The sequence below is a fragment of the Poecilia latipinna genome, unplaced genomic scaffold (assembly GCF_001443285.1).
Source record: "Poecilia latipinna isolate Pla-1442-1.1 unplaced genomic scaffold, P_latipinna-1.0 Scaffold85, whole genome shotgun sequence".
NCBI lineage: Eukaryota > Metazoa > Chordata > Actinopteri > Cyprinodontiformes > Poeciliidae > Poecilia > Poecilia latipinna.
The window spans coordinates 198452-211816 of record NW_015112701.1 but is presented as its reverse complement, the minus strand read 5'-3'; the positions used below and the strand labels follow the sequence as shown (position 1 = coordinate 211816).

At 37.1% G+C, this 13365-nt stretch overlaps 1 protein-coding gene across 1 annotated transcript in view; it reads left to right on the top strand.

The window, feature by feature from the left end:
* The first annotated feature begins 607 nt into the window (after positions 1-607).
* The window catches only part of clptm1 (CLPTM1 regulator of GABA type A receptor forward trafficking), a 16881-nt gene continuing 4123 nt past the window's right edge, over positions 608-13365 (top strand). The window contains exons 1-13 of the mRNA XM_015021519.1: positions 608-730; positions 6094-6230; positions 7199-7322; positions 7647-7805; positions 7919-8036; positions 8125-8210; positions 8695-8815; positions 8915-9159; positions 9628-9721; positions 9843-10033; positions 10884-10979; positions 11599-11734; positions 12459-12626. Coding sequence (XP_014877005.1) covers positions 680-730; positions 6094-6230; positions 7199-7322; positions 7647-7805; positions 7919-8036; positions 8125-8210; positions 8695-8815; positions 8915-9159; positions 9628-9721; positions 9843-10033; positions 10884-10979; positions 11599-11734; positions 12459-12626 — 1726 coding nt within the window. The 5' untranslated portion in view covers positions 608-679. The remainder of the gene's footprint in view (positions 731-6093; positions 6231-7198; positions 7323-7646; positions 7806-7918; positions 8037-8124; positions 8211-8694; positions 8816-8914; positions 9160-9627; positions 9722-9842; positions 10034-10883; positions 10980-11598; positions 11735-12458; positions 12627-13365) is intronic.

Sequence of the window (13365 nt, the reverse complement as noted above, 5' to 3'; positions counted from 1 at the left end):
AGGATCTCAAAAATCAGCACATCCTATCTGGATCTAAAGAAATTCAAGAAGAAGAAGAAGAAATGAGAAGTCGGTTACCTTTATCAGTCTGGAAAGGGCGTTGGTACCTCAGTGAGAGCCAATGTATACAAATGAGAAAACATTGAACTGTGGAAAACTTGCCCAGGAGCTGTTAAACTAATAAAACCAAAGAAAGTCATAAGATAATGTTTGGCCGTCGCTTTGTATATTTAAGCTCAAACATATTTGATTATCTTGCAGGATAAGATTCAAAGCACACCAGCAAGTCCAAAGTCTTGGAAAAATAAAGTGTGGATCTGAATCTGATTAATAAGCTGTGGCATGATGACTTTTATCATCCCGTTCAATTTTGAAAACTTTTCCATATCAAAACATTTTGTTTTGATATGGAAAATAACCACTTGATTATAGATAATGATTTTGATTATAACATTAAGTTACCAGGAAATGAATGACCCATATGTACTAAACATTATGAAATACTGTTATTTTTATTTCTATGTTTAATAAGTTAGTTTTTTGCAACTCGGTAGATGTTTTATCATTACGAGGGCGATGAAGGTACATCACTCCGATGACGGTACAACGGGAGTCTCGCGAGACTAAGCGCAGTTTCCCAGCCAGCAAGTGTGGTGTTGCGCGATAGAGACGAGGAAAGATGGCGACGCAGGGGAGCGAGTCAACTAAACCTACAGTCAGCAACGGAGAGGTAAAATAAATGACAGCCTTACAGTGGGTTTTTACTCGTCACGTCCGGAGAGTTGGAGTCGGTTTGACGGTTTCAACGTAGCGTTTGCTCGTCCTAACATTTAACCGTGACAACCGTCGCTGCGCGAGCCTCAGTGACGTTGTCAGTGCCGGTTGGTTTTAAAACGACCTCCCGTCGCCGCTTACAGTGTGTTGTGAAACCGGGACTGTTAACGAGTCGAGATACGGAGCAAAGGAAGTGTTGACAGTAGAAAATGTGCCCGAAGGCGAACCTTAAAATAATCCCGACTATATGTTAAGTTTAATGTGTTGGTGTTTAACCAGCTGACAACCGCAGCGTGACAGTTAGCTATCACAAGGCCTGAACCTGGTCAGCGCAGCGTGGCTTGGTTAATGGGGCCAGTGTGTTCCCACTCATTTCAACTTTAGGTTAAACCCTTTCATATGCTATTTTCCTCCTCGGTGTGAATGGTGACCGTTCAAATGACAGAAACGCTGCCTCTTAAGATTGGTCAGGCAGGGGAACCAGATGTAGCTTAGCCAAAAACTGCCGAACAAGGTTCCTACGCAGTCTCTTTACAGAATGGAAAAGTAAGCATAATGAATTGGCTTCAATTCGACAGTTTTTGGCTCCTGGACAGCTTTAAAAAGCTCTCTCAAACAATCTACCCACACTTTTCAAATTTGAACCGGTCTATCCTTCAAAAGATATACATTCTCTATTAGATCATTATGGCTTGTGAAACCTTCACCCAAGGGCAGTTTCAGTCCTTTTTTTTTGTCATCTAAACTACCATGGATCAGCTTCATTTCTGGGGAAAAAGAACCCGAAATTAGTTATGTTTTGAATAGTTATAACTCACACTACTTACTCTGAAAAAACACTAAAATTAATTTTAAATAAAATTTGTGTAGGTTTTATGCAAAGACAGATGAAGAGTTTTGTTTTTTAAAAGCTTAAATTTGAGGTCATTTAAGTTCCTCAGGTTACTTTGTCCCAAGATCACAAAACGCTGAATTAAAAAATATTTTCATCATATTGGCCTGAACCTACTAGGAACAATCATCACTGAATGTTTCACCTTTCAGCAGGTAGAGGAAATGTTAATTAAATTTATAATAGTCCTGTCATTAGCCAAAGTGTCATGTTTGTTACTGTATCTTTATATACAACATATTTTCACCATTTTAAAACATCAACTACCATAAAACCAAAAACATGAAGCTAGTGATCTTTCTCAAAATAAAATGTATAGTGAAATTCTCATACTGAGACATAAATTGTTTCCAAATCTTGATTGAGTCCTTTTTTGTTTATAAATACTTGAAAGCTTCATCCAGACTGTTTGATTTATTTAAGAATTCCTATTCATTTTGAACTATATTTTATACTTTTTTGTTGGATCAAAATTTTAACAATTAGTCCTGTATAGATAACTAACAGCAAAAGGGAAAAAAATATGTATTTTGAGAGTGTATGCGTTATTAAAAAAATGTAAAAACTGCAACCCATAATAGCAGATAAAAATCTGTTTTTTTATCTGCTAACGTCATAGCGCAGCCATTAATTGCTAATCAAGTGATTGAAAATCAAAAATGGTAACCACAAAAGCTCAGTCAGCTCTATGATTTAATTTGGAGTATCTGACTAGCTGACCAGATGTGTGGATGGTGAGTGGATCACATAAATATAAAGATATTAGACCACCACATACCACGTCATTTAAAACTTTGGGCGTCGTAGATACGTTTGTAGTTCCATTTCTTTACAAAAAATTAAATTCTCAATATGTAAGATTAAATTGCTCAAGCAAGCAGAAGGATAGAAAGTCGCAGCAGTATATTTTTATTAAAAGATGGGCATCTTTTTTGTTTATGGTTAATGCATTCAGTGAACATAGCTAACTGTAGATGCTGTGGTATGTAAATGCAGACCTTTTATCATAATTTATATGTGTTGTATAGGACTTTACTATTTTGTTTTAAATCATAAAATGAATTTACAAAATTGACTTCTTATTGGCCCTGTGACAGACTGGCGACCTGTCCAGGATGTACCCCGCCTCTCGCCCGGAACGTTAGCTGGAGATAGGCACCAGCACCCCTCCCGACCCCACTGAGGGACAAGGGTGTTCAGAAAATGGATGGATGGATGGATGGACTTCTTATTGTTTATTTTGTATGAATAAGGCTTGAAATGAATAAGACCATAAAAGTAGGAAAACTGACAATTTTTTATTTTTTGTACTGCATATTTAAAATATTTACTTGCATGTAGATATCAAAAGTGGAGGAACAATCAAGTGGACATTTATTCCACTAAAAGTCTGAGGTCCTAACTTGGTGTATATCAGCATTAGTGGCAAAAATGTTTCAATATTTGTAGAGAGATTTCTTAATGCGCTTAATGTAACGCAGCTGAAAACAACTTGGGTGAAGAACTAGAACAGAGAAGATTCAACCTTCCCATAGAAAGTAAAATAGTAATATGGAGAACTTAAGTGTACCTAACCAGGCAGAGATTGATCTAAATGAAATGGAAGCAACCAAAGGAAATGGAAAAACAGACACTAGATAACACAAGACATTCAAAGATGACTAAATAACCAGAAGATATACGCTTGACAAACACATGCGTTATTTAGCTGGTAGAAAAGGCCCACGGTCTTGTATTTGTTCCCTCTAATTAAGTGTAGTGTTGCAAAAAGACAGTATTTTCTGAACATTAGTCATCATAACATGTTACTAAAGGTCAGTGTGAATCATCACTTTAAACCACTTCTCCCCTGTGTGCTTCAGTCTGATGCCCGTAAAAATTCAGAGCATCGTATTTCACAAACAGATGAAAATATGAAGGATGAAGCAGCAGTGAGTGGCAACAAAAAGCCAAAAATGTGGATTATTGTATGTTGGGTAGTTTTAAAACTAAAACTCTTACGTTGTTGTTTTAGATTCATTTTACAAACATATTTGCAACATTTTTGTATCATGTATTTTAATTCTATCAAATGTTGGTTTACAATGTTTGCATCAGCTTCATAGGGATTCCTTAATTTTCTAAATTAATCAAAGGTATTTGAGTTAGAACATAGTTGCCTCTAAAAAAACAAGACTTGTCTCTGTTTGGGAATCTAGATAGGGTCTTCAGGAATTTTGTGAATGTACTTCATGCATTTGGAATGATAAATTTTACAGCCCTTCAGGATTTTGTCTGCCAGAAAGAAAGATGCTTAGCTCTGGTTTCCATGTTCCCGTTCGGGACAATGCGTTAAGTGTCTCTTTGGCAACGCAAATGCTGTGTAAAGATAAATTTATAATTAATTACAGAACGAGCAGTTTCCCAGCTCTCCAAATGTCCTGTTGCTAATCTGGAGAAATTTCTGAGACGGCATTTTGAGAGGGGCGTCAGTCGATGACGCCTGGTCAGATTTAATCATAAGTGTATGGTCTGCTCTATTCTGTAACAGCAATGATCTCAGCACTTCAGTCAAGGGTAGATTTCTCTTGCATTACATCTGAATGTAACTTTGGAAAGCTTGGGTGAATCAGTCTTGTCACACAAAAACAAAGCTTTCCAAACTCTATTTTATGATATTGCTGTCACAAAGTGTTGATGTTTGTCTCTAATCCCAGATAGAGGGGTAAAACTAGTGTGAATCATTCAGCTGGACAACCTAGTCAATGATTAAACTTTGTTCAGCTGGTGTAAATTATTATCTTAAGGTGAAGAGAGAACCTTTTTCTATTGCTGAGTGTATATTTGGGTTTTCTATACATTTGTTCCATCTAGGAAACAAAAGTTTATGTCCCGGTTTATTAGCTTCATTTTATTTTTGCATAGCAGGATGTGGTAGTGAGGATGAAAAGCCCTATTTTTGTCCACTTCATAGCCTTCAACAGTGAGCTTTACTATGTTGCTAAGCCTGTTGGATGCTATAGATCTTCTCATTTCCTTGTCTTTGAAAGCTACAAACATAACTTGTTGAAACTGATGACACTCTTAGCTTTGCGCTGTCTGTTTTAAGAGGCCAACCAGTGCTCTCCCTTGTGTTTATAACAACAGAGAAGATTAGATGGTTAGATGGATAGTGAATGAGTCTCCTGACTTGGCATGTGCTTGTCTATTGTGATACTTGAATAGACTGTGACCTTGCCAGAGGGGCGTGGGGTGTTACATTGGCATGCTGCAGCTTGGGGTAAAGTGACCACTAATATCAGCTTTTACTGATCCAAGCGATCATTTACAGAGACTAAAACCTTCAGATGAATATGAGATGGAGGTCATTTACCTCTGGCCTCTACTTCTAAGGCTGTATAATTTCTTTTGATAGAATATTATGAACACCATTTCTTTCACCATTCAGGTGTTACGTAAAAGAAAACAATCTTACTTAGTTATTGCCTCATAAATTAAAAAGATCAGTTATTATCCATCAACGTGATTTGTATTAGAGCAGGGGTGGCCAAGTCCAGTCCTCGAGAGCCACCATCCTGCAAGTTTCAGATGCATCCCTGCTTCAACACACCTGAATCAAATGACTGGCTCGTTATCAGGCCTCTGTAGAGCTGATCCTGGTCTGTTGGAGTAAGGATACTTCTAAAACTTGCAGGGTGGTGGCTCTCGAGGACTGGACTTGGCCACCCCTGAATTAGAGGGAAACTTACCGTATAGATTTTAACTTAGATCAGTTTTTTGGCAGCTAACTAAAGTGTAAATGTTTAGAAAGAGACATTTTCCCATCATGCATCTTGTCCTTATCTAGATTCTTACAGTTTCGACCAGTTGCAGTTTCTGCACAATCTTGAAAAAACGTGTGATATTTTGGATTTAGTCTTCTTTCCATACCTGGAAAAGAAGACTTTCCAGGTATGGAAAGTTTTCTTTCCATACCTGGAAAAGATACCTGGATACCTAAATCCAGGCATACCTAAATACCTGGATTTAGGTATTTTCCAGGTATGGAAGTCTTCTTCCATACCTGGAAAATACCTAAATCCAAAATATCACACTTTACATTTTTTTAAGATTGTGCAGAAACTGCAACTGGTCGAAATATATCTATTGCAAGACTTTTTATTTCCCATTTTCCCTTTACGTCTGTCTGTCTGTTTTTATAGTTTTTTTTTAATCAGTTGAAAATTACAAATGGATTAGGAAGTATCTAATAAAGTTGCATAAAAATGTTTGTAATAACTAATACTATTCTCACTTTTTTCATTTGTTGAGCAAATCAAAGTTCTCTTTCAGCAATACTTATTTACACACTGGTTTCCACTGAGACATCGTGACATTACCCACTGCTGCATCACCAATGAGCCTTCCATTTGGCCACACTTACATCTTTTTCATGTTTGTGTTTATAGGTAAGCAGCAATGGAACCGCTGCAACAACAGACGGTCAGACTGTGCAGACAGCTGAAAATGCCCAGGATCCTCAGCAGCAGCAGCAGCAGCAACAAGCACCTAATGCCTGGCAGGTCATTAAAGGGGTCCTCTTTAGGTGAGCTTTACTTGCCTTTAATTCAGACTGAGTAACTCATTTCACCAGCTGGCAGATAAAGGACTAGTGTGTCATTGTAATAATAAATAAGAGGTTCTGTATTCTATTAGAATCATAATGGAGTCACTGTTTTATTGAAGGATACAAGTTGTTGGAGAATAATGGGCTGCAGGTCACTTAGTTCGCTGTGCTCCAGATCTGTGTAGAGACTCTGCAGTCGGTCTTTCTACTTCTCTTCTCTGGGTCATCATCTTTTCTGTGCAAATTGAACCATAAAGCAGAGGACAAAAAAAAGAATAATTTTCTAAATGGTTGAGAAAGATCGAGTCCTGAAATAGAAGCTTTATTATATTCCAATTTCATTTTTGTTGTTGTCCTGACACAGCTGCTTCTTCAGTTTTCCTGAAAGATCTATTTTATTTTTTCTAATTAACTCAAATGTCATCTTCATTTGGTTACTGCAGTTAAAAAGTGATATCATTTTTAATAAAACAGAACATCTTGTTCCTTCATTGATGTAATTGGTGATCTTTTTGCTCTGTGGTGTTCTGTTTTTGCTGTTTTAAATCACCAAAAAACTGCAAGATGGGAAACTGCAGGCTTTATTTTTTTATAAATCCGTTTTTAGGTTTTAGTTAATGATCAACTTAATGACTTAATGATGTTTACATCCAGATAAAATATATTACTACTTGAGCTCCAATTAGTTGATAGTGAACAAGCAAAACATTTTAGAATTTTAATTATCAGTCACTTAAGTGGAGTCGTCTTGTTAGCACCTATTCCCCTTTCCACCAAATAAAAAACTCAAAAGTTTCAACATGAAATCAAATTCCAATTTTAATGTGAGTACCACAATTAAATAAAAATAACATTTGACATGTTTTTATCTTCTCTACAATTTTTACCTTCAACTGTATGTCAGCTAAATCAACATTTTACTGATTTGGTGTCGCTTGTTTCTCCAGAATCTTCATAATTTGGGCAATCAGTAGTTGGTTCCGCAGAGGTCCGTCCACTCCTGACCCCAACACCCCAGCAGGGGCCCCCAGAGTACCCAGCAGGAACCTCTTCCCCAAAGACACCCTCATGGTACAGCACTTTTCCTCTTTGTCTTCCTGTTTTGTCATTTATGTGAATTAAAGATACATAAAAAATAACACTATCTAGTGTCTTTTGAAAGTTGTGTGAAATATCTTTCACAAAATTTGAGTTTAAATTTAGTAGGCATTTATATTTTTTCAAGGCACTATACATATAAAAAGAATCTTCATTCCTAAACAGCCCTCATGTTGGGATCCCTAACTTAATCTCACCGTGGCCGAGTGTTAGCATGCTCTCAGCCTATCTGGCTGCATCTCTCCTGACGTTGTAATAAGATAAACACCTTTTTTTTTTTTCTCACCGTGCCTGCAGGACCTGTACATCTACGTGTCCCAGGAGGAGGTGTTCTCTGACTTCAACAACACAGATGCCCTTTTCTGGTTCCACAGGGACCTGGTCTATGGAGACTGGGCCACAGGGGAGAGCGGAGATGGCTGCTACCAGCAGTATAAAGAGTTAGACATCTCAGAGGTAGGGGTTTCTGAGAATCGGGGGGGAGGAGGAGGGTTCTACAGTGGAAGAGTGTCTATTATAAATTTGTGTCTGCGACTCTTAATGTCTTCCCGTTTGGTGGTTGATTGCAGAAAGTTCAGCAGAACGGCTCCCTGTACATTCATGTCTACTTTACTAAAAGTGGATTCCACCCTGACCCGAAACGCAAGGGGCAGTACCGCAGGCTGGCAACAGTTCATTCAACAAAAAGTAAGGAGCAGGAATACACAAGTTTTTTTTTTTTTTTTTTTACAGCAATTAAATAACCACTGATCACTGCTTTGGTTTTTTTGTTCAGTGCTCAATAAATTCAAAAGAAGAAAGTTTCTGAAAACTAAGAATCTGCTCACAGGAGAGACGGAAGCAGATCCTGAGATGATTAAGGTGAACTGACACAAAAAACAGTTAAGGCTAAAATGTTGTCTAACCCCTGCATTTTTGTCTGATATAACATCCCCATTTCAACAGGGGGCAAAGATATTTGTTGTTTAAGGAAAGAGGGGGGGGGAGGATTTTCAAAATAAAATTTGATACATTTATCAGAACCATCTTTTTTTTTTCACTTGTAACAGAGCTTACCTGTACCAATTGGTCGTATATAGCTTCATATCAAAATCACATGTAATGTAGCAAAGATTCCTGGGAAAAGTTGAACACAGAGAAAAGAGAGCAAAGAATTTAATCACTAGAAATATTTTCTTATATAAATGAAATGAGCATAAAAACACCAACACATTTCTTCTACAAACTGGATAACCCAAGTAAAAGATAATTTATTTAAATTTTATCAGTTTTTTTTTAAGTAGCTTTCCTGTTTTTGTTGTTGGCTGTTGCTGCTCTGAAATGTCTCAACTATATTTCCTCACAGCGGGCAGAGAGCCACGGTCCAGTGGAGATTATCTCCCACTGGCACCCCAACCTGACCATTAATATGGTGGATGATCACACAGCCTGGGTGAAAGGCTCTGTCCCACCCCCTCTAGACCAATGTGAGTTTCACTTCCTGTTTTCAATGTTTCAGTGGTAACTGAATTTCTAGCGTTTTGGTTTTACGTCTCATATTCCCGTTGTTCTGTGTCTGACTCCAGATGTTAAGTTTGACGCAGTAAGTGGCGACTACTACCCCATTGTTTACTTCAATGACTACTGGAACCTGCAGAAGGACTACTATCCCATCAACGAGACCCTGACCAAACTCCCGCTGAGGCTCACCTACTGCCCCCTGTCCCTGTGGCGCTGGCAGCTCTACGCTGCCCAGAACGCTCGCTCGCCATGGAACTTCCTGCCTGAGGACACGTACGAGCAATCTGATGAAGACCAAGACTCCGTCAAGGTGAGCTCCCTCTGCTAAATACAATGATGTGTTGTCATGTTAGTTGTCCCGTTTTTGGTTGCGGTAGTGTAATCTATTGTTATGTTACATCAGAGAAGAAACCTGCAGGGCTCTAAATAATAGTAAACATTGTTTTAATGAAGATGAGAGTAAGAGCAGGAATATTTTCAAATTACAAGAAGGATGGAAAAAATGAGGATGATTAAATTTGTGTTCACAATATTTTAAAAATGAGTTTCAGTAAGGTTTGCTTCACTGGTACATTAGTAGATATTTTTATTGCTTTTTGTATTAAAGAATATTCCAGTTAATTATTCATAACTTGACCTGATTTGGCTCTTCCTTAGTCTTAGTGTGATTTTGTTATCTTAGTTAAATAAACCCTGTGAACACTTTTTTGGTGTTTGTTTTTAACAGATGAGAAAACTTGTATGCTTTAACATTAAAATGTTGTTTTTTCTTGTACAGGTCGCCCTCTTGGAAACCAATCCATACCTGCTGGGACTCACCATTGTGGTGTCTATTGTACACAGCATCTTTGAGTTCCTCGCTTTTAAGAATGGTGAGTAGGCATATATTTTTTCTCATTTTTCATCAAAAATAGAAGGTGTGTTAGTGCGGTCTCCCAGCTGAGCTTCCCCACATCATCCTCTGTTTTTCTTCTTTTCTTTCCTTCCCATTAGATATCCAGTTCTGGAACAGCAGACAATCTCTGGAAGGACTGTCTGTGCGCTCCATTATATTTGGGGTGTTTCAGTCTCTTGTTGTGTTGCTGTACATTTTGGACAACGAAACCAACTTTGTGGTGCAAGTCAGCGTCTTCATCGGTCTTCTAATTGATCTGTGGAAAATCACCAAGGTTATGGATGTCAAGGTAAGTAAATAAACACTAACCAACGTGTGCATTTTGCTGTAAAATCTGGGGAAGTTTCTATGTTTTAGGGAACAAGCTAAGTCAGAACCAAATTAAACATGTGTATGTATATAACTAGGCCTGTCACAATAAACAATAAATCAATTAATCATATGATAAACTCGAACAAACTAAATTAATTTTCATTTGCTTGACATATCATTTTTCTTTTTTCTCTTTCTATCAAAACTGGTCTTCAGTCTGGTGCTCTGGTCTCAACTATCCCTTTTTGTGAAAGAGTTTTTTCTGCAGGGACCTCAAAATTAATTTTATTTGTTATTTCTGTTGTTTATTTATTTTGGATATTAAAAAGGTCTTCCAGTTTCAATGTTTAAAAGTCGATCGATCTTTGAGGAAGTGTTCTTATATTATTCTTCCATTATATTACTTGAAAATTGTCTCAAGACAACAATATTATCGTTTATCGCAATAAGTTATGGGACAATTTATCGTGACAGGCCTATAGATAACATGTTATGCTTTTGAGCTTAGCTGGTGAAATGTAGCTTGAGGAGGTATTATGCATTCTCCAGAGATAAAGTATCATTTTATCGCACAGTCAAGCAATTATGTTGCCTTCAGTAGTTATCAAAATTCTGTATATATCTAAAAGAAATTTGACTTTGCATTATAGACATAATTGATGCCTTGAAATTGGCCTCCATCTCTTTAAGAAGCTCTTACTCTTTCTAACCCCCCTTCAGCACATCATGGCAAGAATTATAGTGGGAAATTGTAGGGGTTGGGCTCATTACTTATTACCAGATTTATGTGAATTTCTGTTCTGATCGTTATTTTTTGCTCCCTCTAGTTGGACCGAGAGAACAAAATTGCAGGGATTCTTCCTAGATTGGTATTCAAAGATAAATCAACATATGTGGAGTCTTCAACCAAAATCTATGATGACGTAAGTTTGCATGATGTTCAAGATGCAGCACTCTAGTCATGTTTATCCCAGTAAATTCAGTTTAAAAAGGGAAACTCATGTAAAGATTAACTAAATACTTTGATACATTTTTTGTAGATAAAAACATAAAAAGAAAGCTGGAATATCATTAAAGGCCAAATTTAAGTAAAAGGGATCTCTGGTAGAGATGTGACGCTACGGCCTGTTATAAACGTTGGTATTGCTGACCAGCGTCGTCGCCGTCTTGCAAATAGTCATTGACGCCTTCTACAAGTAATGACCGGGGGCAGAAAGCTTAAAATGGTTATTGCTATATTCAGTGTATTTTGTCAAAGCATATTTTTGAAAAGTTAAGTGGAAGGAAAATGTTGCCCAAGTAACTGAAATAATAGTCATCGTTAACAAACGTTAAAAAGAGTTTCGCTTTTTAAATTGAATTCACCTGGGCTGATGAAGTTGAATCAGTCAGCAATGTTGTTTCCTTTTGGCAACCCTGAATGTTGATGCCTGATGAATGACCTGAACGGGTCTTTTAATTGTATTTTACATCGATGAACATCAGTGTATGTAAGTAGCACAGAGTTGTGTTGACCTCCGTTCTGTGTTGTTGTGTTAACAGATGGCCTTCAGGTACTTGTCATGGCTGCTCTATCCTCTGTTCGGCTGCTACGCCGTCTACAGCTTATTGTACGTAGAGCACAAAGGCTGGTACTCCTGGGTACTCAGCATGCTTTATGGCTTCTTGTTAACCTTTGGTAAGTTTATCTGATGGTTTCATGCCCTTTATTACATGTTTTTTTTTCTGCTGCATGGAACATTTCCAATAATCTCAGCTGTGACCATGTAAATAAAAACAAATCTAGATTTAGAGTAATTTAGGCTTGAAATGTTACACCTGTCGAATCAAGACTTTTTGTTGTTTTTTTAATTGGAATAGTGGGAAAACCCCAAAAAACAATAGCTGCATGTACTTTCTTTTAGACAGTAAAATGTGAAATATCAACAAGATAAGCTCTTGGACTGAAAGTTTTATGCTGATTGATTCTTTAGAATTTTAAATATTTTAGTATTTTAGATTTTAGGTTGTCTTAAATATTCAGATTACAGCAGCAAAACATTCAAAGCTGTTATAAATTTGCCTTTTTGTGTCTTTGTGTTCTAGATTTCCCCAAAAGATTATTATTCTGTTACTAAATGTTCAGCGCTTCTTTATCTGTTGGTGATCATGCACTAAAATTGTTTTGTCCCAAGACAAAACATTCTTGGGATGTTTTGTCAGGTTTGCTGCATCCCTTAAACTGTACCTGGTTGCAAACACACCTGCTGGTTTTTGTACTTGCATCATAGTTGCACTTCTTTATTCCCTGTAGTCTCTGTTAAGGCTTTGTGTATTTTTAGACATTGAATTGCACTCTGACAAGATGCCTGCTTGCTTTACTGAGTTGATTGTATAACCAGCTGCTTTCTATCTCTTTTTAGGTTTCATTACAATGACACCGCAGCTATTCATTAACTACAAAATGAAGTCTGTAGCTCACCTCCCGTGGAGGATGCTCACCTACAAGGCTCTCAATACCTTTATTGATGACCTGTTTGCTTTTGTGATCAAGATGCCCATGATGTACAGGATAGGATGCCTTAGAGACGGTAAGTCCTTTGTTGATGCAAACTCCCAAGTGCTTGAGAAGAAGACGACAACTGGACTTCTCTCTTGTTTCTTGAAGGCGAATGAGAGACGAAATAACATGAAACAAGAGAAGTCCTGTTGCCTTCTACTAAAATATTTAACTGATAATCTATACCAGCTGATAATTATGTTAATCAGAGAATGTTATGTGACTAGAAAGTGATGCACGCTGTTTTTGTTTGATGCATTTTAGATTTTCACTCTAGAGGCAGTAAATCCAGAGGCTTTGTGTTTGTTTGGAGGAAGATTTGCTCAAATTCTTTTGTTTAATATCAACCAGAAATGGAGCTCACAAATATTTGCTCTAGGAATCCAGCGATGATTCAGACCTGCTGTCCAGATTACAATAATGCTGGGATATCCGCCTCAACTTTTACTGTAGTTAATCCTCCAACTCCACCTTGTGGCCATTAATTGTAGCTACTTATAAGGAGTTTTCTTTTAATTTGGAAGACATCAGGCTTGATTCAGCTCTGATGGTAAAAATCAGATATAAATATTCTAAATATTTTGAATTTTACTTATTGTAATTGCTTATTATAAGATTTTCTCCAAATACATAGTTGTTATTTGGAAAATGCATCAGTAGTATTGTTCTTTAGGGGTTACTTGATGTAACTATATATATATATATATATATATATATATATATATATATATATATATATATATATGAAATAGACATCTACAGATGCGGGC